Source organism: Aethalodelphis obliquidens, unplaced genomic scaffold (assembly GCF_003676395.1).
Source record: "Aethalodelphis obliquidens isolate GAN/ISIS:26980383/991018 unplaced genomic scaffold, ASM367639v1 scaffold7, whole genome shotgun sequence".
In the NCBI taxonomy this organism is placed as follows: domain Eukaryota; kingdom Metazoa; phylum Chordata; class Mammalia; order Artiodactyla; family Delphinidae; genus Aethalodelphis; species Aethalodelphis obliquidens.
This window is the reverse complement of record NW_020837951.1, coordinates 4,816,466-4,839,523: the sequence shown is the minus strand read 5'-3', so window position 1 is coordinate 4,839,523 and position 23,058 is coordinate 4,816,466. Positions and strand designations below refer to the sequence as shown.

The 23,058-nt window shown below is 54.5% G+C and overlaps 1 protein-coding gene across 5 annotated transcripts in view; it reads right to left on the bottom strand.

The window, feature by feature from the left end:
- The window catches only part of RAPGEF1 (Rap guanine nucleotide exchange factor 1), a 233,375-nt gene that overhangs the window by 13,062 nt on the left and 197,255 nt on the right, over positions 1–23,058 (bottom strand). For all 5 annotated transcript variants that reach the window (XM_027104474.1, XM_027104470.1, XM_027104472.1 and 2 more), the window contains 3 exons: positions 8,409–8,497; positions 2,828–2,936; positions 1,196–1,271 (listed from right to left, as the gene is read on the bottom strand). In XM_027104474.1, the coding sequence (XP_026960275.1) occupies positions 1,196–1,271; positions 2,828–2,936; positions 8,409–8,497 (274 nt within the window). The remainder of the gene's footprint in view (positions 1–1,195; positions 1,272–2,827; positions 2,937–8,408; positions 8,498–23,058) is intronic.

Below are 23,058 nucleotides of genomic sequence, written 5' to 3'. Positions count from 1 at the left end.
TCACAACGTTGAGTCAGCTGAGGCCGAGAAGGGACGTGCCCAGCAGCGGCCCAGCCTGAGAACGCACAGCCAGGATTCAAACTCAGTGTCCAGGACCGCACTCTGCCTGGATCAGAAGAAACCCGGAGGGCAAAAGCGTGGCTGTGGTGAGTTTGCGGGAACCATTTCTTCTTTTTCTCTAATTTTCAAATTTTCAGCAATGCAAACAATTATTTTTGTACTACTTTCATAATTTAAAAATTCCCAGAATCATCTGTGTAACATACTTCGGGAAATCTGCTGTAAAAACATAGGGACCAGGTTGTTTACAGAAATGAAATTGGTGGGTTATGGTCTCATGACCGGGGTGTTTTAATTCCTACACACCTTTACTTTACCATTGCTGTTCCATCATCTTTTTAATAATTTAAAAAATGTAAAAAGGAAGTGTGTGTGGGGAGAGGCCGGGCCCAGCTGTGGGGCGTGTGCACTGCAGGCCCCTCCCACCTGACCAAGGTACCGGCCTTACAGCCCCTCCTTTTCCTCCTCCTTCCAGAACACAATTTGGAAAGACAGCTCCTCTGCTAGCAGAGTCCACCCAACAGAAAACAGGCCCTGCTTTTCCAGCCCTCTCGAAGGATCAGGACGTGAAGGGGTGTCTCTGCGCTGAGAGTGGGGAACCCCGTCCTGTGCAGGTAACGCTGCTGGAAGACTGGATGTTCCTGACAGGACCTTTGCCCCAGGAAGCTCCCAGAGGAGGAATAAAGGAAACCCAATCCAGCGGTCTGGAATAACATAATGGGCAAAATATCGGGAAAAGCGTAAGAAGCCACCTGCACATCAACGTAATTTTAGCACTATCGTTGAACATGTCGCCACTCAAGGTACCGTCTGTGGAGCACCTACCAGGTGCCGGGCTCTGCACCTGAAACTTGCCCCTTGATGATCCTGGGGTCCTCACTACCCTGCACCACCAGAGGACACGCTCTGAGGGGGTTGGGAAGCGGAGGGTCTGGCTCTGAATGCAGGTCACCTGTCCCCCACGTCGGCACTCCCTACGGTGACCCAGCAGCACCAGGACTGCTGTTCTGACCCGCTCAGGGCTGGAGGAGAGGAGAGGGCAGGGCAGTGGAGCCGAGCAACGTCTCGGTTCAGCGGGACCAGCCCCCTCCGGGGAGCTTGGGCACAGAGGCTGCCGCGGCCAGCGCTGCCGTACCTTTCCTGTCCGTCTCAGTAGCGTGGACCAGCAGGATGTCACCAGATCCTCCCCGGACGTCTGGTCCGTCGTCGCCCTGCAAAACCACAGCAAAGGAGGGCGTGGAGCAGAACGCAGCCGTAAGAAAGTCCGCTTAGGGAGTCACAAGCAGGGATGAGATGACAAAGACACGGTGTTGCAGAGACGCCAGGTCCTCTCTGCCCTGCCCCGCCCTCCCTCACTCCGGGAGCAGCGTGGCCGGGCTGCAGAGGCCAGGTGCGCCCATCCAGCCCGCCCACCGCGTGGCACAGCGCTCTGAGGACATCACTGGCTCAGGGGGGCATGGCTCCAGTCAGTCTTTCCCTGTTCACTGACCCACGGCTCAGGGCGGAAGAGGGGATGGAGGGAGCCGACGGGGAGGCAGGCAGGACTGGCACTGGCCCTTCCCAGGATGGTGGTGGAGGCGGCAGACCACTTCCAGGTATGCGCACGTCCGCAAAGCTGCAGCAAGCTGCCCTAAATCTACATCTGCTCCCTCAGGTGGGGGGAACCACTTGTCACGTCACACGTTCCTCCAGGGAGCCCTCCTTAGAGGAGTGAAAAGTGCCACAGAGATGCTCAATATATCCGATGTTGCTTACACTGACCGTGGCCTGCCAGTTAAGGGAAAAGTCTTGTTTTCACATGAGCAAACTGAGGCCTTAACCCATAAACCTGGCCTGCAGCCACTGGCCCCATACGCTGTAATTCCGAAGGAGACCACGCCCCGCGAGAGCTCCTCGTGTCTCTAGCTCTTGGAGATGCATCTGCCTCTCCAAAGCTTCAAGGTTTTTACGCTGGAAGTGTCTTGGATTTCCAGCTAAGACGGGGCAGCTCCGCCCAGGACCTGATTTTTCAGAAGAAATTTCTGGCAAGAGTCATGAAACAGCAGCCAGCCCTGCCTTCCCGGTTCCTCTCTGCTGCAGCCTAGCCACGTGTGTGTGTAGAGTACGGCCGGCCGCCTCCTCGGCGGGGGTCAAGGCTACCGCCGGGAGCCATTCCTCTGTGTCCCTGGAACCGCTCGGCAGCAGGGGGCGGGAGGCCCTCTCAGGTCAGCTCCTCTTACTGTGCCGGGTTCGGGCACCGCGTTTACCCATGAGGCTCTCCTGACAAGACATGGGATGGAGGCAGCCTCGGTGGCCAGGCCTGGAATTTCTTAATTAGCTGTGCTTCCCATGCTGACACTACACTGGGGTCATTCTGTCATTAACAACATAAAAATATCTTGCACTAGCGAGGGCTTACCACACACGGGCTCCGTGCTGAGCACCCTCGTGGATTTCGTTCTCACAACACCCTCCAGAGTCCTGCCATCTGGGGCTTAGAGAGGACATGTCACTTGCCCAAGATCGCTCTCCAGAGGTGTCAGAGAAGGGGACGGCACACTTCCTCCTGGAAGTCACCCATGTGCCCAGGGTCTTAGAGCACCCACGGTGGCCCAGGCATGGGGCCAGGACGAGCGGGATGCCAGAGCCCGCCGCCCAGGAGGGCCACCTGGGGGGGTCAGCACTCGGCTTGGGCCTTTCTGTTTGGGACACCCCCAGGCTCCCTGCTCAAAGCCCCTCCCCTCTTTCTGGGCCGGACCCCGCACGCGAAGGCCCGTGAGGAGCCCACCTCTTGCTTGAGCGTCAGCCTTGCCATGATCTCACTGTGGTCAATGAGGGACAGCTCGTCCACTTCCTCCTCCGACTGAGCCTCTGGAGCGTCTGGTGACTTTGGGGCCCTGGAGAGAGAAATGGTTTGTGTTGTGTCAACAGACCCTGAGCTCCACGGCTCCCGGGGGCCAAGGTAGCGTGGCCCCGTGCGCGGGGTCTTGTGGTACAGCCGCTCCCCTGAATGAGTCCTCCCCGGACTGCGGCTCCAGCGAGAAGCCCAGACCCGCTTCCCACCCCTCCACAGGGGGCCCGGGAGGTAGACAAGAGGCCGGGATGCAGACTGGGTTTCTAGCTCTGCTCCTGATAAGCTGTGTGACCTGGGGACAGTCCCTGCTCTCTCCGGACACTCCCTCAGTAAGTGGAAGGGATTAAGCACGCAGAGCAAGAAGGCTCCCCTGAGCAATTTGAAAAAGTAATGGTCTTAGTCACCTGTGTCAAGGCCCACAGACCGCCCGGACTGTCAGTACTCAAGGAGAGAATGGCAAAGGGCCAGCGGGATGGGGAAACAAGCCAGCATGATCTCAGTGCCATCCCCAGGTCTCTCCCCAGGGCCACCTCTCTAGTGGACTGAAGAGGAGCATGAAGCAGGCCCTTGTCCGCGGGTGCCGGTGGGCAGGTGGGCAGCAGCATGGGCAGGGGTCCAGCCTGAGCCAAGGGCAGGGAGGGCTTGAAGATGGGACAGGCAAGCTGAGACTGAAGCGCTGAGTAGGAGTTTGGGTGAAGGGGGAGGAGAGAACCTCCAACAGACGAAGCACAGAGGGAGCCTGCAGAGGGGGGACACGAGGCAGATGGATGTGGGGTCTGCGGGCACCGCGCTTTCCCCGGCATTTTCTCCCATATTCCCATCATTCTCGTGATCAGTCCCGTGAGCCACTGACTGGCCTTGTGGTCGCAGGCTTCATTTTTAACCCCAAGTATCTGAGACATTAAAACCTGGGCCTTTTGGGAATTCCCTGGCAGTCCAGTGATTAGACTCCATGCTTTCACTGCTGAGGGCCTGGGTTCAATCCCTGGTTGGCGAACTAAGATCCCACAAGCCACACGGTACGGGCGAAAAAACCCAAGTCAGAACAAAACAAACAAACAAAACCCCTGGGCCTTCAGTAAGGCAACGTGGACGGGCCAGAGCAAAACCACGCGCAGTCCTGGGACGAAGCCTCAGCTGCGCGTCGGCGTCCAGTCGTGGCCTGGCCTTCACGGAAAGAGGGCGGCGTCCCAGCGGCCGCGTCTGGCCGGTCAGCGTGCTCGCCCTCCGCTTCTTGTGCAGGGGCCACCTGAACTCTGAAAAATGGCACCCCTGGGTCCAATGGGGCTGGAGCCCATGAGCTGCTGTTGTCTGTACAGACGCCTCTGCCACTACGTGTTAGACTAGAAAACCCATCACCCCTTCACACTTGGGGAGACCTGAGCCTGGGCCGCTGAATCAGACTCTGTGTGGACGGTACTGAGGGGTGGCCAGAGTAGGCTGGGCAGGCAGCCCTTGCCAACAGGCCCCTAGAGACTGCTTTCTATTTTTTTTCCTGTCTCTTGCTATTTTTACCACGTCTTTAACCATTTATGTTTAGGCCTGACAATAGCAAGTGGGTATTGCTTAGCTCTGTACCCAGGACTCCAGAAGTAGCCGAACCTTAGCCTAAAGAGGGAGGAAAAGCTTGAATTTGCGGAGCATTTCACAACGAAGGGGAAGTCAACGTGAAGTCGCAGGTGGCAGGGCTGATTCCCAGGTCCTGCACATTATCCTTCCCATGTGTGGACTGGAGACATTTACTACATATTTCTAAACCTGGGCAGGTTTGACGCATGCTAATGTTGAAATGTTACCAAAGATGAAAGAGACACATGACTAAATGCAGAGATGACTCCTGATTGACCCTGGTTCCAAAAAATAAGCCTTATAAGACATAGGGAGAACTAGGGAAATAGAAGATCATTTGCATATCAGATAATGTAAAGAATTTATTACTCTTCTTAGGTGTGATAATCATATCGTAATCAGGTAGGCGTCTAAAATTTTTTAGGAGGCATGCTGAAATATTTAGGGGCTGAGTGTCATGTCTGTGACTTACTTTCAAATACACACTACATACAATTCACACACTATCTCTAGAAACTCACAATAAAAAGTTTGGTGGGGGGAATCTTTTACACTCCTTTATTACATTTGAACTTGGAAGAGGCAGAAGGAAGGCTGGCCTAGGGTTTGAGAAGGAAACCCTAGGGTAACGTGTTGTGGGTAACGTGTGAGGTGAAGAGTAGGCGTGGAGATGCTCAAGCAGCAGAGGCAGCCTGGTGCCAGCAGGAGGGCTTCTGAGGGCTGCGGTTATCCTTCTTATTTTCTTATACATTTCTATACTTTCCATGTTCTCTACCCTGAGCATGCATAATTTTGAGAATCTGAATAAAGGGAAGAGTGTACACACATATCTCGGAGATACTGTGGACTCGGTTCCCAGCCACTGCAGTAAAGCAAATAACACAATAAAGTGATTCACGTGAATTTTTTTCGTTTCCCAGTGCATATAAAAGGCATACTTATACTATACTGTAATCTGTTAAGTGTGCAATAGCATTATGTCTAAAAAAACAGTAGGGACATCCCTCGTGGCGCAGTGGATAAGAATCCATCTGCCAATGCAGGGGACACGGGTTCGAGCCCTGGTCCGGGAAGATCCCACATGCAGCTAAGCCCGTGCGCCACAACTACTGAGCTTGCGCTCTAGAGCCCACGAGACACAACTTCTGAGCCTGAGCTCTAGAGCCTGCAAGCCACACCTACTGAAACCCGCGTGCCTAGAGCCCGTGCTCCGCAACAAGAGAAGCCACCGCAATGAGAAGCCCGCACACCGCAACCAAGAGTAGTCCCCCGCTCGCCGCAACTAGAGGAAGCCCGCGTGCAGCAACGGAGACCCAACGCAGCCCCCAAAAATAAAAATTAAATTAAATCTTAAAAATCAATCAATAAAAATTAAAACAGTGTTCATACACCTTAATTAAAAAATACTTTATTGCTAAAAAAATGCTAACCCCCGCCTGAGCCACTGGTGAGCTGTAACCTTCCTGGGGGTGGAGGGCCTGCCTCGATGCTGGTGGCTGCTGACTGATCAGGCCGGGGCTGCAGCGATTTCTTAAGGCAAGACCGCAGTGGAGTCTGCGCACTGACGGGCTCTCCTCTCACAAACACTCTTCTCTGGAGCAGGCGATGCTGTTTGCTAGCATTTTACTCACAGTGGAAATTCTTCCAAAATTGGAGTCAGTCCTCTCAAACGCTGCCGCTAATATTCTAAATCCGTTGTTGTTATTTCAATAATCTTCACCGCCTCTTCACCGGGAGTAGATTCCATCTCAAGACATCACTTCCTTTGCTCACCGGTAAGAAGCAACTCCTCCTCTGTTACAGTTTTATCATGAGCTTGCAGCAATTCAGTCACATCTTCGGGCTCCACTTCTCATTCTAGTTCTCTCGCTGTTTCTACGACATCTGCAGTGACTTTTTCCACTAAAGTCTTGAACCCCTCAAAGTCATCCAGGAAGGTTGGAATCAACTTCTTCCAAACTCTTGTTAACGCTGATATTTTGATCTCTTCCCGTGAATCATGAATGTTCTTAATGGCATATAGAATGGTGAGTCCTTTCCGGAAGGGATTCAGTTTACTTTGCCAGATCCATGAGAGGAATCACAAATTATGGTAGCGATAGCCTTACAAGATGTATTTTTTAAGTAATAAGACTTGAGAGTTGAAATTACTCCTTGATCCAGGGGCTGCAGAACGGATGCTGTGTTATCAGGCAAGGAAACAACACTGATCTCATTGTATATCGTCTCCATCAGAGCTCTTGGGTGACCAGGTTCATTAACCATGAGCAGTACTATTTTTAAAGGAATCTTTTGTTCTGAGCAGTAGGTCTCAACAGTGGGCTTGAAATATTCAGTGAACCACGTAGTTAACGGATGTGCTGTCATCCAGGCTTTGTTGCTCCATGTATAGAGCACAGGCAGAGTAGATTTAGCATTATTCTGATGGGCCCTGGGATTCTGGGAAGGGTAAATGAGCACTGACTTCAACTGAAAGTCGCCAGCTGCATTAGCCCCTAACGAGAGAGTCAGCCTGTCCTCTGAAGCCAGGCATTGACTTCTCCTCTCTGGCTATGAAAGTCCTGGATGGTGTCTTTTGCCTGGAGAGGCTGTTCTGTCTACACTGAATATCTGTTGCGTAGTGTAGCGCCTTCATGAATGATCTCAGCTGGATCTTCTGGATAACTTGCTGCAGCTTCTCCATCAGCACTTGCTGCTTCACCTGGCACTTCGACGTTACGAGACGGCTTCTCTCCTTAAACCTCTTCAGCCAACGTCCGTCCGCTTCAGACTTTCCTTCTGCAGCTTCCTCGCCTCTCTCAGCCTTCACAGAATTGAAGAGCGTTAGGACCTTGCTCTGGATGAGGCTTTGGCTTAAGGGAACGTTGGGCTGCTCTGATCTTCTATCCAGGCCACTCGAACTTTCTCCATACCAGCAATAAGGCTGTTTTGCTTTCCTATCATTTGTGTGATCACTGGAGCAGCACTTTTAATTTTCAAGAACTTCTCCTTTGCCTTCACACCTTGGCTAACCGGCTTGTTTGGCTGCTACAAGAGGCCCAGCTTTAGGCCTCTCCTGGCTTTCAACATGCCCTCCTCACTAAGCTTCATTTCTAGCTTTTGATTTAAAGTGAGAGGGACTTTCCCTGGTGGCGCAGTGGTTGAGAACCCGCCTGCCAGTGCAGGGGACACAGGTTCGAGCCCTGGTCCGGGGAGATCCCACATGCTGCTGAGCAACTAAGCCCGTGCACCACAACTACTGAGCCTGAGCTCTAGAGCCCACGTGCTGCAACTGCTGAAGCCTGTGTGCCTAGAGCCCACGCTCCGCAACGAGATGCCACGGCAATGAGAAACCCGCCCACTGCAACAAAGAGTAGTCCCCGCTCGCCACAACTAGAGAAAGCCCGCATGCAGTAACGAAGACCCAATGCAGACAAAAAACAAATGTGAGAGATGTGTGACTCTTCCTTTCGCTTGAACACTTAGGGGCCATTGTGCGGTTATTAACTAGCCTAACTTCAATACTCAGGGAACAGAGAGGCCTGAGAGAGAGGGAGATGGGGGAACAGCCATTTGGTAGAGCAGTCAGAACACACACGATGTTTATCGATTGTTTGCCATCTTATATGGGCATGGTTTGTGGTGCCCCCAATCACAATCATAACCTCAAAGATCACCGATTGTCATAACAAATATAGTAATAATGAAAAAATTTGAAATCCTGGGAGAATTACCAGATACATGAAGCGAACAAATGCTGTTGGAAAGGTGACGCCTACGGACTTGCTTGATGCAGGGTTGCTACAAACCTTCACTTTGTAAAAAACACATCTGGCTCAGCGCAAGTGTAAACATACAGCCCCAGCAGGCCTGGCGTGCTTGCCGCAGGGGCAGCTGGGGCAGCTCTCACTGGGCGGGCAGACGTGATGCTTTCAGGGCACCCGGCTCCACGTGGGTAACTTCCTACCTGTCCCCGCCGTCCCTGCTTTCCTTCCCAGGTGCACTGCCGGCTGACGAGGCATCTCTGGGATGTCCGTCCTTCGAAGCTGGTGATTCCTGAAAAGAGAAGGCAGTGCTGGGTGTGTGACAGGTGCCCCCCGCTGGGCTGCTCTGCTTCCCAGCATTCCTGCCTGCAAGTGGCTTTTGAGTGCAAGTTCCTAAGGAACTTGAGATGTAAACACGTCAACCGTGACCGCGGTCCATTACAAAGGAAGCACGGGCCCTCTTCAGACTAGCATCTTTCCTCTGGGGAGAATGAAAAGCACCACTACTTATAACCTTTGTCAGCTGCCGACCTAGAGGAAGCCATCCCGACCACCTGCTGGAAGAAAGGACCATCGCAGGAGCTACCACTCGGCCAAGCTCTGCGAGGCGCTGCGCGTGCCTTTCCTCACCTGGCCCTGACCAACACCCTACCTGCTGGCCGACATCACCATACCGGTCACACAAAGAAAAAGAGGCTGTGGGAAGTGAAGGGCCCGGCCCCAGACCCCCTGAGCTGGAAGACTGTGGCCCTGCCCGCTATGCCCTGCAGGTGTGCAGCAGGCCTCCGCCAGCTTCCCAGTCACAGCACGCCCTCAGCACCACAGCTATGCTTCCCAAGGGCCTAGCTGCTCGAGTGCACAAAGGCAGTCCCTCCATCCTCCAGCAGCCTTGCTTCTTCCTAGGAACCTGGGCCCACCCACTCAATGACGACACGGCCCCCCGGCATCCCTGGTCTGCCACTGAGGCCACAACAGAGAACGGGGTGGGGTGGGGGGAGTATGAAGAAGCAGCACGTCCTCATAGAGGACACTGCAGCACCTCATGGGGTCACAGGTGGAGGGAGAGCTCTGGAAGGCCAGCCTGGAATGGACTCCGTGTGCAGAGGCTGAATTGGATGATGGTGGGGGAGGTCACCAGAGGGGACAGGTGAGGTGGGAACACCAGGCGACAAACAGCTTACCTCCCAAGGAGGGGGCTGAACCCACTGGAGTGAAAATTCCACAGTGTTCTACAACATGCTAATACCTGAAGTGGGGCTTGCCTCACGTGGATATCTAGGTGCTCTGGGGGCCCCCTTAGGGGGCCATCCTAACGAGAGTGAGCACGCTTTTAATGGACTGGGCCCCTTGAGCTGGCCCCTGAGGAGGGCGGAGTCCTCACGGTGCCCCCTCCAGGGACCCGGCCCCCCACCCGGGACGGTGGGAAGGTTCGTTTCGAAGGTTTTGCAGTTGCTCAGGTGTTGCTGCAGCAAACCCTGGAAAGCTGACTGCTTAACAGAACCACTGTACCTTGACCGTCTGGCGCTGGGAGGGCAGTAAAACAAGGGCAACCACGACAGGAGGGAGGCCTGGTGGAGTCACCAGGTTCCTTGAAGCAGGGACTGTAGGCCTGGAGCTTGCTGGGTGGGAGGGGGATGTTGGCTTGGAAGGCTCAGTGTGGGAGAGAGGAGTCCCTGCCTCTGGGAGAGGGACAGAAGACGGGCCCCAACACCAGAAGATGGGGTAGAAAGAAATCCCTGAGAGCAACCGGACACGTGGCCAGGGCCAAGGCCAGGCTGCTCCCGTGATCCCCAGACGGCCCACCGGCCAGGCTGGAGGAGCAGCACACCGCGGGAGCGAAAGCAAAGGAGGCTCCGCTGGAAGCCCTGTCCTCTCCCCGCGGAGCCGAGCCGGCCCCTGGCTCGGGCAGTGGCTGAGGTCTCACGCAGGATGGCTGCTGGTGACCGGGAGGCTCAGCCAGACAGAAGCAGGGCCCGACCCCTGCCAGGCTAGGCCGCGGGCACGAGGCAGCCCGCGGTTACTTACTCCTCGCTGCTCTGGCCAGAGGCATACAGACTGACGGATTCACCCTCACTGGCGCGTTCGCTCTGGGGGAGACAGGACGAGAGGGAACGCACATGTGACGGCCCCCCGCCACGGGGCTGGCCCTGACCGGAGGAGAGGACGGCGGCGGCGGCGGCGTGCCCTCCGTTCTCCGGGGATGCCTTCCCAGGGTCGGGGAACAAAGCTGCTTCTGCCACCTCCTGCCTCTGTCAGAGGGGACCCACGTTTCCTGCTGGAGCTTCCCCAAAGGCGTCAAGGGCCACTCAGGCTGTCCTGGTGGAGGTGTACACCTCCCCACTCTGCCGTGCTGGGGCCAAACATGGAGAGAGGGAGGCAACACATCAAGACAGCTCCACGCTGCAGCGCTGGCTGCACGTGCCTGCACTTGCTCTGCCCCTCTGCCTGTCGTGTCCCCGCCCACGCGCACGGCAGCACTTCCCTGTGCCCGGATGAAGCGCTGCGGCCCATCTCGCAGCACAGCAAAGAGGCCCGCCACCCTCAGCACCTCGGCAACTAAACACGCAACTGCCTTCGGAGCTGTCGGAGATCTCTGCACCTTCCTCTAGAAACAACCGATCACACAGAAAACCAGTAGCATTTGCTATCTTATGCTTATGACAACCTGTTGTCTCTAAATGGTCACTAACCCATTTGTGGAAAATCAGATCCCTAGTTTGATGGGAACTTTGCAGAGAAGGAAACAGACGGGCTACGATTTCACCTGGTGACCTGTGCACCCCTCAGTCCAGCCACGCCGCGACTGGGCCCACGCCAGCAACAGACTTGACCGCTCGTGAGGGTGGAGGCTTTTTCAGAAGGCGCAGCCCCATGGGGAGGCGTGTGTGTGTTGAGTTCTCACCGAAGGCGTCTGGGGCGAGTCAGTGAAAGAGGTTTCGGAAGGAAGGCAGACAGTGTTCCCATGAAAGCTGCTCTCCTGAGAAGATGAAAGAGGCCCGTCCAGGGTGCTGGGAGGCGGACTGGCTACGGTTGGCACCGCTAAGTCAGAGCTCTGAGACTGGTGGACAGGTGGGAAATGTGGAGAGGAAGAGGAGGTAGACGGGAGGAAAGGCTGGATGGAAGCTTGGCTGTGAGGCACGAAATCCTGGGAGTAGGACCTAAACACAGATTTATACTACAGAGTCAGAGTGGAACACAGACACGAACACGAGAGGATGGGAAGAAGAAAACAGACAAAAGAAAAAGTAATTAGATTAACTCAGCTGAGCCGTGACAGGCCGTTCACAGTCATTCTAACCAGGACCACCACTCAGGCCAAACCACCCCCGTGCTCCTCTGGCCCGAGGTCCCCCCACCCTGGCACGGGTCCCTTGAGAAAGGCCTGAAGACTGACCAGTGCTGTCCTCAGTGTCTAAGGGGCAGTGTCTACCCTGTCCTCAGGGGCAGGATGCGGGTACCCCCAAAGGAGAGCAAGCCTCCCCCCACCGTATGGGGGTCCCGTCCTCTTTGTCAGAAAATGAAACCCTCGCAACCCCATCTATGCCTCTTGTCCTTCCAGGAACCTGGTGCTAAATTCAGTGCGTGCAGTCAGACACCTGGTCATGTTTACTTATTTTGAGTTTTTTGGTTGAATCTCTCTCGTTTTATTCCTTGGAAGTCAAACACTGCAGCCTTTTAAATGTTGTAATCACTTCAAATCCTTTTGGAAGGGAAGGGCATAAGCCTTAAAAAATGGTTGAAAGAACTGTGCTACCAAAATGCTAAAAATTTCTGAATTCATCTCCCTTTCTGCCTAAACTTTTTTCTTTCTTTTTGTAACAAATGAAGTGCAATGCCTCTGACGCTACCTTAGAACCGCCAGGCTACGCTCTTCGAGATTCTCATTGTGAGAGAAAAGCCCGAGGTCAGGCTGGGGCGCGACAGCAGATGCCCACAGCTCCTTAGAGCCCGTGAGCGCACTCGGGCCTGGGCTCTGCTGCGGCAGGACAGATGGACGAGCTTTGGGACAAGAATCCCATAGTGTCATCATGTCCTGCAAAGGGTCTGCCGACACCTGCCAAACGTGGAGGAGAGTGAGGCAGGGCCTGAATCTGAAGTCCCTGCCAGGCTCACTCCCACCACAGGTGCTGGAACTTGACAACAGCCCACCCAGAACAAACATGCACACTGCTCACTCAAGTGTCCTTTGCATTTTGGTACAAAATTCAGGATTTTTGAAACCCACGGCCAAGAAGGAGGAAGAAGAAATGAAGTTTTAAACTAGCCAGAGGTCAAAGCCACTCTACCCTTAAGTGTTTTTGCGAAGCTACGTGCTTACAGGTTAACTGGACCGAGAGCTGCTGCCACTCAAGGGACAGGCACAGCCTCCCTCTGTCCCCCTGCTGCCCGCCCTGCCCTCCTAGGCTGTGCGGATCAGCCTAGAGCTCCTCCCCGCTCCTTGGTGAGGCCAAGGCCCTCTCACCCCATGAGCCCCACTGGCTGCTGGTTTATATCAGACCCAGGATACTGCCTGGGAACCGACTCATCTTTACACATTCCATTCCCCATCTAACTTACAAACTCAAGGCCGACCCTTGGACACAGGCAGGTGAATTAGTGGAAGTGCTGTACCGACACCGAAGGCTTAGATTCCTACCAGTTCTGATTCGTCCACATCCCTTCTTTTGAGAGAAGCTGGGGGTGGTGGACCCCTGGCTCGGCTGCTCTCCCCACCGAGGGCTGTGGGGCCTGAGCATCCACGGTGCCCTCCCCCGGCAGGTACCATGCTTCACCTGGCCTCTCAGGGCAGCCATCCAGGCCTGGCCTTGCTGGGGATGGCAGAGGGGTGACGGGTTTGGCTTTGGGGACTCTCCATTTCACCTCTGGAGGATGCTCCCCTCACAGTGAGGCTCTCTCACTGGCTGGCAAGGTGCGCAGAGAAGACCTTGAGTGAAATGCACCAGCCAAGGGATGGAGGGATGGGACGGCCCGGTCCTGGGAGGCCAGCCTGTTTTGGGCCGTGGCTGAGGCCTCTCTCACGCAGGAGTCCGGTCCCCGGGCCTGTGGGATGCTCACTCCCAGCACGCAGGTGCTGCTGTGAGATATGCTAACAGATACCTCTCCCTCGGCCGTGACTCCGTCTAGTTTATGATTCATGGTCAATGCCGCTATGGTCAAGGTGTCTGAGTCCCCCCAGATTCTTATGTTGAGATCCTAACCCCCAGGGATGATGGGATGTGTGCCACAGAAAAGAGGCTCCAGGGGGATGCCACGAAAAATCTGTGACCAGGAAGAGGGCCCTCACCTAACCATGCTGGCACCCTGATCTTGGACTTCCAGCCTCCAGAACTGTGAGAAATAGACTTGTTATCATAAGCCATCCAGGCTTTGGTATCTTGCTACAGCAGCCTGAACGAAGTGAGGCAAATGCCAACTCTGGAGTCCCAACACGTCCTCACTGGCGCCCCCTCTTGTCCACGCGCCATGCCAGCGTGTTGAGCACTGAAGTGAGCCCCGCGGTAGCCAAGCAGCCGCTGGCACGCACGCGCAGGGCGGGGCCTTTTCTGGGAGGCGGAAGAATTGCCTAGAGGGCACGTTCTCAAGTCACACAGACCTGGGCTTGGGTCCTGGGCTCTCTCTCTGCCTGTGTGACCTTGGGCAGGTGAAGTAAGTTCTCGAGCCTCAGTCACTTCCTCTTTAAAATGGGGATGAAAACAACAGTTCTTCTCTTACAGGGTCTCTGTGTGGATTTACTGAGACGCCCCGTAAGTCCCGCTGTGTGACAAGCCATCAATGTCTGCTAGCCTCTCCTGCCCTCCAAAATACCCTCAGGAACTCCTCTAAAAACAGCCAAGGCATTTAATTAATTAATTCAATACGTATTTACTGAATGAGGGAATACTTAGGAATAGATTCTAATGTTATCAACTAAAGTGCCTAGAATATCACCTGACTCAGCAGAGCATCGACTGCGGGTGTGGACAGTAGTGGACAAGCTTCCCTCGCTGTGCAGGTGCGGGTCCGAAGCGGGGGGGCCACCAAGGGTGAGGACTGCAGGGGAGCGGGCAGCCACCAAGGAAAAGGGAAGGAAGATGCCCATCTCTCGGACAAAGCGTCCAGGCCGCCCTCCGCAACAAGGCTGCAGCAGCTCTGGTATTCAAGCTATGCAGTCCTGCCGGGACAGGAGCCAAGCCGGAAAATCACCTTCCAGTGGGCGGGGAGACGCGGTCCCTCCGGCGGCCCTGCACACTCATTCCCATACCACGGTCAACAAGCCCGGTCTCCACTGACTCCCCAGAGAAATGTTTCCAGGCCCTTTAAGATCATATTTATTCACACGGGCAGGGAGAAAGCAGGGCTGGCCGCTGAGCAGAAACACCCCTGCACCACAGCCTGGAGATTATCTTAGGGTCTGGCTGGTGCCCGGCTTTGCTGCTGCGCTCCGCGGCAGGGATTTTTATTTATAGCCAGAGTAAGGCTGTTTGGGCCGAGGAGGAGTTATGATGTGAGGGCTGCCTGTCTGGAGACGGCAGATCTCTGCAGAAGATCTAGGATTGCTGGTGCAAGGTGCTGGGGAGGAGAGCAGTCAGGAGGGGGGCGCACCTGGCCCCCACACCAGCCCTGATCACACAATCAAAGCGCCGGCAAGAACCATCTCATGATGACGATGGTGACGATGACGATGACAGCTATTCTTACAGAATGCTTCCTGCTGGTCAGGTGAGGTGTTAAAGGTTTTACCTGAATCACCTCGTTTACTCCACACGAAGTGCTGCTGTTAGGATCCTTATTACAGGGATGGAGAAACGGGCTACATGGGAAAGCCACGTACCTAGTAACACGTGGCTCGGCTCAGCAGAGACGGCGCTGGGGCAGCCATCTCATACTCAGGGAGTGCCCTGGGCACGTGACACGCCCTAAGCGCGCGGTCCCGCAGCGCTGCAGAATCCTGCCGGCTCACTCCACTCGGAGACCTCCTGAGGGGTGACCAGCCTGCAAAAGGCAGTGAGCCACGGCTTGATATAGCAGCCGGGGACGCAGCAAAAAGATCTGCCCTCGTGGGAGACACAGGAGCTAGCACCCCACTCTTTTGAAAACATACACCTGAAAGAACCGCGGAGAGAGTCTTCTGGGTGTAAAGGATGAGGGAGGCTGATGTGATGTGTGGCCAGTCACATGCTAAAAAGCAAAGCCACCCGAAGCCGGCCAGGCACCAGTTTTCAGGGTCACTTCCTTTCCATCATATCCTGGCATGAAAAACGACTAGGGACAGGCCCTGTGTTGTGTTGGCAAGAAAACAGGAAAGCAGATCTTCACATGAAAAATTCTGATTCCTCAATATGACAGACGTTCCATTTAATTCCATTGATTAGCAGAAAGCTGGGGGAGCCAGAGGGGGCAGCCAGCGAGCCAGCAGCTGAGAGCTGGAGCCACAGGCCAGAGGACCTTGACTGGTACAGCTACTCCACGGTGACTTGGGCTGCAAGCTCTGGAGAATGTTCAGCTCTACCGATCATGGGGAAAACGCGCTCATCGGAGTGAATGGATGTATTGTTGCGGGCAAGTGTTTGGAAGTATAGAGAATTCCAGAGATCAGTCATTACTGTATCCTCTTGGCTCAAACAAGGCTTATGACTTCAGTGTTTTTGGACGCTACTTAGCAAAACAGATAAGCTACTGGTCAGCTTGTTTGGGGGCTTAAATTTTTATCCATCATTTGTGAGAAAACATATTCATGGGAAGGTGCTTTTCTAGGGTGGTGTGGGCTTCCTTCCCCTATGGAGAGCCAGTGGGAACCACAGCCCAGGGCCAGTCCTGGGCTCTGAGGATGCTTCTTTCAACCAGGGCCTGCGAGTGTTGACACGATATGGGTGTCAGTTATTTCTCTTGGAAGGAAGTAAAGCTTTTAGCCGCTGCAAAACACTCATGTCCATGATTTCCTGGGGAGGAATCTCCTGGAAAGAACCACATCAGATTTGGTTCTTAGATGGGACGTGATCACTCCTAGGTCACCAGGAAGGATTCTTGATAACGGTCCTTGTCACTCCATGTGGCAAACTGGCTGGAAGACTGCTCGTCTTCTCTCTCCTTCCTGGTCCCAGTTAATTGCGTGTTTATGAAAGTCATCCTTTGGGTCTATCCTAGGTCCAGAGGGAACTTCCATCTTTGATGCACTTGTTAATTTATAACAACTACATGTTAGGTAATGTCCAAAGATGAGTTTCCGAAGCCAAGAGGCAGATTCTGAGGCCAAGGCCACAACCTTCTGCACTTGCGATTTCTCTGCTCAAGGCGAGGACAGACACTGTTGTTGGTCCCATCATGTGAACAATGAGACAGCGCTCAGCTCACCCAAGAAAGGCAACATCAGCTTCATGCTGGATTCAAAAAATACCTTCTCTCTTTTTGAATAAAATTCTTGGTGGAGTCTATGTTTTAAACTCATTTCAAAATTCTAATCTGTAATTTTATAACAAAGGATGTAAAAGAACAAAAATGTTTTGCTCAGGAGAATTTTAGGACAGATGTAAGTAGAAATTTACTATGTTTCTTCTCATGTTCCATATTTTTGCAAGCTGAATCACAAGACCTTCCTTGAAAGCACTACGCTTTTGGCCCACGGTTTTGTGGCTAAGTACATTCTTGTGAGGACCTCCAATACGTTTCAGGATGCTCTGCATATTCATTAAATATTAACCTTAATAACATCAACTCTCCATAAGAAAATTTAGTAGAGATTCCAAAATGGTCTGAACTTAGCTCTAGAAATCTGACTCAGCTACTTTGTACTCAGTTTGGATTTAAACAGCAGGACAAGGGCTCTGATTTATACTTATCTTTAGCACTATTTAGAGCCTGTAGCTACACTCTGTGTCAGAACACAAAGGACGAAAGCACGCCTCTCAACGTCCAGCCCGTGCACGGGCTTTTCTTTCTACTCAGCCTCATCGGGTCTCAATGCTTACTGGCCATTAAGCAATTCATAAATGTCAACTTGACACTGTATTTCACAGGGTGGGAATCTGGATTCTAACCTTAGCTCTGACTTAAAACTCTGATCAAATGGTTCAGTTTCTCTATTCTGGTGCCTCCATCTCCAGAACAGGGGTAAACATTCCATCACAGAGCAGGAAGGAAGGGCCTTTGACAAGTCGACAAGCAGCTTGAAAACATGAATGTAAAGGCAACTGGCAGTGTAGGAACAGCACCCTTTGGGTTCACATCACACAGGACCTTCACGAGGACCAGGGGCTCCTTTTGGTACCCGACCAGTCGACTGTCACGGACTGAGTCAGACGTACACGTGCAGTGAGGGGCTGCAGGGAAGTTCCTGTGTGTGAAGCAGCCTGCGGGCGCTGACCATCCACAATGCCGTGAGCACCAACAACAGAGTCAGGGAGCCTTCAGAAGGAGGGGCAGAAACAGCTGGGTGGAGTGGCTGCTGCTGCGAGCCCCTGGGGCAAGGATCCCCAAGCCCCGGTCCTGCTTCTGGGCTACGACCAGTCCCGCCTCCTCGCTCGGCCCTTGCTGTCCACAGCAGGTGCGCTAGGCTCACTCCTGGACTCAGGCGGTGACCATCTCCTCCAGGGTGGGGGCTCGGCACAGAGCCGGGCTTCTCCGCTCCCCTGTGGGCAGCAGAAACCTGGTGGGTGCTTGGCTGCCTGTGCCTCCTGCCTCAAAGCTGTGTCTAGGCTCGGAGGGGCAGTGAACTCGGGCGTCACACTTCGGGGAAGCGATGGCCACACAAGCACCCCGGCTCGTTGAGGAAGGGCGGAAAAGCACAGGGTGAACTTCCCGGAGAAGCCAAATCATATTTCAAGGGCCCAGCAGACAAGAAGTGCCTGTGAGTCTCTCGGGCCAGAGAGCCAGCAGCCAGGGCCTCCTGGGTCAGCAGAGAAGGAAAAAGAGGAAGAAAGAGGGTTCTCGGCCACAGCCTGGGATCAGTGCCTCTGATTCGTGGGAACGGAGAGCCTCTCCCGTGATGAGTCCGCTCAGGTTGTTCTGATGAAATGCTCGGAAGCAGGGAAAGACGGCCGGGATGGTGGGGTGGGGGAGAGCTGGACGCCTCCCTGTCACCGCTCCTAGTCAGGTCAGCGTCACAGAGCACCTGCGACTTGCTGCTGGGCCCTGACCCAGGTACAAAGTCCAAGAACATAAAAAGCCCAATCCCTACTCGCAGAGAAAGAGAGCCTGAGCCCTGCAGAAGAAAGAAAAACCACCCAACGCGGCAGCACTGTGCTAATTCCTCCCTTTTTACTGATGCCGGCGGGCATCTTGCACTACGTTATGCTCTTTATGTGTGTTTTCCCTTTAATCCTCCCGACAACTTCACGCCCCCAGTGACAGAGGAGGAAGCGGAGCTGGGGTGGCACGCTCAGGTCCACGCAGCAAGTAAGGACAAAGCCTGGTGGGGAAGGGACTGGGGGAGTGGGAAAGGGCCGGGACAGAGGAGAGAAGCCCAGGGGTGGGGTGGGAGGGGGGCAGGAGAAAGCGGAGGGAAGGCGGGGCCCGGGACAGGTGGGCGGCCTGGCCCTGCGGGGACGGGGTGACACTTTGGTCTGCCTGTGCTGCTTTGCGGGGAAGGAGGGCGGCGGGCTGTGGCGGCAAGGCTGGAAAGGAGGCCACGGTGGCCACACCGGGGGCGGCGATGGGGTGGAGAGAGGGACCAGCGTGGGGTGGGCAACGGGACGGGCCACGGCGCTTGGTGACTGGGTGTGCACGTGTCCCGTGAAAACGAGGCGCGTACGTGGGGCTGGGGGGACACGATGAGCTCAGTTCTCACCTGGTCAACTCAGGGGATGGGGGAACACGCACAGAAATCACCAGGACGGGGGGCCGAGGGCTTTGGCCCATCCCGCGAGGCAGGCGTGTGGCGGGGGTGGATCCCTAATCCCAGGGGGCCCAGAGTCTAGCGAGGAGACACCAGCACCTGCCCACTACGCTCCGTGGTGAGGCCCCCCAAAATGGGGCAGAGCCTGAGAGTCCACGGCTTCCGGGCACCTGAGTGGCCCCCGGGTTGCCTGGGCCGCAGCGAGCCGCAGCGGCACCCGCAGAGACTCTCTGGCGGGCGGCATCATGGCCCTGGCTTGCCCGATGCTGATGGTACCGGGGCTGCTCTCCAGGAAAGCCCACAGAGTTGGGCAGGCCGACGGCACAACGGCCCCCAGGAGAGGTCAGCTCGGGGACACACCTGCCCGTCCCTGGGCCCCAGTGCTGCCCACAGACACGCCCTCTTCTCTCAGAGTGAGTTCTCTCTAAGCAGGGCAGGAAGCCATAAGGAGAAGGTGGCAGCAGGAAGAAACAAGAGGCAGGCACGGGAGGCAGGAACACATTTTTCCCAGCAGGAGGGCACACGCTGTGCTGTGATGTGCTGAGCGGCCGGCCCGCTCGTGACTCCGGCCCACAATCCCTTTCTCACCAGGCTCCGTCGTCTCTTCTTTCCCGCCTCCTCCCCCTTCCCCGTCTGGCCTCCAGACCTGTCAGAGTGCCCCGGTCTCCGGGATGCCTGTGACGGGAGGTCGAGGAGACAGAGCGAGTCTCCCCTGGCTGGGCCCTGAAGGACACGCGTGCTGCGGCACGAGAGCCTGCGCCCAGCCCTCAGAGAGTCACTGTCAGCAGCTCCACACATCTCCCCCCTTTAAACTGAAGTCCTCAACATGACACACCCTTGACTCTGTTACCCGAAAGATTTTTAAAAACAGATGACAGTTATTACGGGTATTTCCGAAGTTCTTCTTAAAACCTGGGTCTTCTAGTAGTTTTACTTCTCCAGAATCATTTCGGAAGCCAAGATGGTAAAGAAAGTATTTCAGCAGATTCCTAGCATCCAGATAGATCTCTTGGTGATAGTAAATATCGGTTGGCAAAGAAAGGATGTACCAGAAAATAGTTCAGGAGACGGCGGAGCTTTCTAATGTCGCCGTTGCAATACCTGGAGGGCACTGGCAACCCCAACGTTTACTGACAGACTCTCAGTAACACCTTGGTCAAAGGTAAGGTGAATATGGACCCAACCCAAAACTTTCAAGATTGGCACCACTAGGGTTCAGAATGACAGAAAACGTAAGCCAGAGGAGGGAGATGGTGAGGAAACGGCACGTGGGACTTCAGGGTGAGGGGGGGAAGGGCTGGTGCTGGAGGGACGAGAAGCGGGTGGAGGTGGAAGGCGGGCAGCCAGCACGGGCTGGGCCGCAGTGAGAACAGGGCAGGCAGCCCAGGGGGTACAAATGATGGAGGAGAATCCAGGGACAGGAGCAGACGCCAGCACCACGTCTGAGAGCTGTTTCTAGGAGGGCCCGCCACTCAAACCCTTACCAGTGTCACCGAGGGGCAGGCCCATTGCAAGGCCCAGCACAATCAGAACAGGAACGAGGGCGTCGGCCTCCCAGCCCGGGGGAGGCTGCACCTAGCTCTCCGCGTCATTCTGGTCTCACGGTCACTCATCGTTTCCCTGAACGCCTTCTCCCATCAAACTGGTCTTAATACCCTGGACACCACACGTCAGTCCGGCTGCGTGTCTCCTAGGATCACAGCGCGTGGCGGGAAGGACAGGGAGTCTGTGGACGGGGGGGCTAAGCAGACCCAGCTGGAGACCGCGAAGAGGAGGGTGGGCGCCAGGTAGGAACGGGAGCAGGAACGTGTCTGGCACACAAGTGGGGAAAGAGCTCAAGACTGGCCTGAGACCCGGAGGGCCGCACCCACAAGGCAGCTCGGGGAGCAGCTGGTCTGGGGTAAGGGGCAGGACATGTGGAAGGGCTGGCTACTGTCACTACCCTCCAGCCCACTCACCCAGGACCTCAGTCCTGCGTGCTTATACTTGAGACAATCTTCCTTCCAGAATGTATGCCAGGCCTTCCCGGCCTCATCTTCAGGCAGGGCCCTCGGTGTGGAACAACTTTGACTAGATTTCCCTGACCTTTATCTCCCTGAAATCCTAACTGTCCTTCACACCACCACTCAAGCGCCCCTTCCCCACGAAGCGCCGCCTGGCACTGTCCTGGCTCCACAGACCATCTGCGACTCTCACGCTGTTACTCACACTCTGCCCGGGCTGGAGTCTCTTTTATGCCCAACTTATTCTGCCTACTCAATTGCAAGGGCTTCTCAAGGATGATGGGGCCATCCTACTCGCTCTGGATCCTTCTTGCTGCCTCACCCGCACTAGGAGAGTGAATTAAACTTATCCTGGGATCCTGGGAAGAGGGAACAAGAATGCTTTTTCAGCACCTACTTCATTTTACATTGAGCAATGCAGGTAAACTGCTCTACAATTCCCTTGGCAAGGTTTTCGATCTTCCTGTTACACGGCAGAAGTAACAGGTCACTGGACCAAGAACTGTGTGCGGTGTCTTCAGATCTGGCACCTGCTGTATTCCTATGAGGCGGCCCTTGGGAATTCCATGCTGGACTGACGACACAGGCCCAGGGACATTCGGGAATAAAGGGCTGCTCTGAGAGCATGTCAAAGCCCTTCTGTCTGGGGCTCATCTTAGAACGTAGCAGAGAATATGCGAAGAATACGCTGGTATTACACTAAATCATTTCTCCGGGGTTTCAGCATTTCAAATGTCAAGTGTTGCATACATTTAGGCCATTACTAACAGCTCTTGAGGCCTGGAGGGACTTTCCTTTAAGTGAAATAAAGCACCTTTCTTAGCTCACTCCCCTCAGGCTCCTTTGTGGAGCTGCCGCTGAGAACACAACATTTCTGCTGCAAGATGCCGTAAGACTCCCCTATGTGCCAGGGCTGAAAACCATGACGTACTCATACCCAAACTTAATTAAAATGCCCTCAAATTTTCTTTAATTCCGTAGTAAACAGTCCAATGCATTGACAGTCTTCTACCCCAAACTACTCAAAAGGGATATTGTAGACACCCTTAGGAAAACTCACACTTACTTTCTGTTCACAGAGGGGGGGAAAACTGTCAAGAGCTGGGATTGTCTACAAGCCAAGTTTAGCAAGATTTGTGAAAGGAGCTTGCCAGAGGTGCGTGCTGAGGAAACAGAGGGCGTCTGGCACCAGGGCAGGGCTGGGGGTGGGGCGAGTGGTGTTTAGCCTTTCTACAGCACGTATGGTTGGTGCCGGCTCTAAAAAGCTAGGCCCTAGCACACTGAAGGGAGGACTGCGCCCCAAGGGCCTCACAACGGGCAGGCGCAGCTTAAACCGGGCGCTGGATGGCTCCCAAATACGGAAACTGGACAAGACCACACTGGGAACCCAAGCTTGGAGAGGTCTCCAAAAGTCACCAGGTCAACCTTGTCATTCATAGAGGGAAAGGGAAGTGCAAGCAGGTTAAGCCACTTGCCCAAGCTCTCCTGTACAGAATCAGAGCAGAGCCAAGACCAGAGTCCAGACCTCTAAGAGAAAGCGCAATAGTAATAAACTTTCTAGGCTTACAGTGTGCCTGGAAGTCTCCTGTGATTTTACTTAATCCTCCCATTCACGAACTGCTATAAGAGGCAAGGAAAAGTACAATCCCAAGGGACAGAAATTGAGGCCTGGGGAGGATAAACCGATTTTAAGTGGAGCCCAAATGTGCCCCCTTGCCAAGTTCTTTCCCCTGACATCCGGAGTTTCATTGGAACAGATTAATTGCGTCAGCACAGCCACACTACTAAGCTGTGTCCTAGGCAATGACAAACAGTTACTGTTGCTTTAAGCCACAAAGTTTTGGGGTGGTATGTTACGTAGCAAGAGTTAGCAAAAGCTAACTGATACAGCTCTCAAACTCAAACTCCGTCATGCTGGGTATAACCTGCTCTCTGGGGCTTTGCTTCCTACGTGAGGACTATTCCTTTTTAAACACAGAACACTACAGGGCTGACCCAAGGCCCAGTGTGAGAATGGAATAAAAAGGCCAAGACATCCCT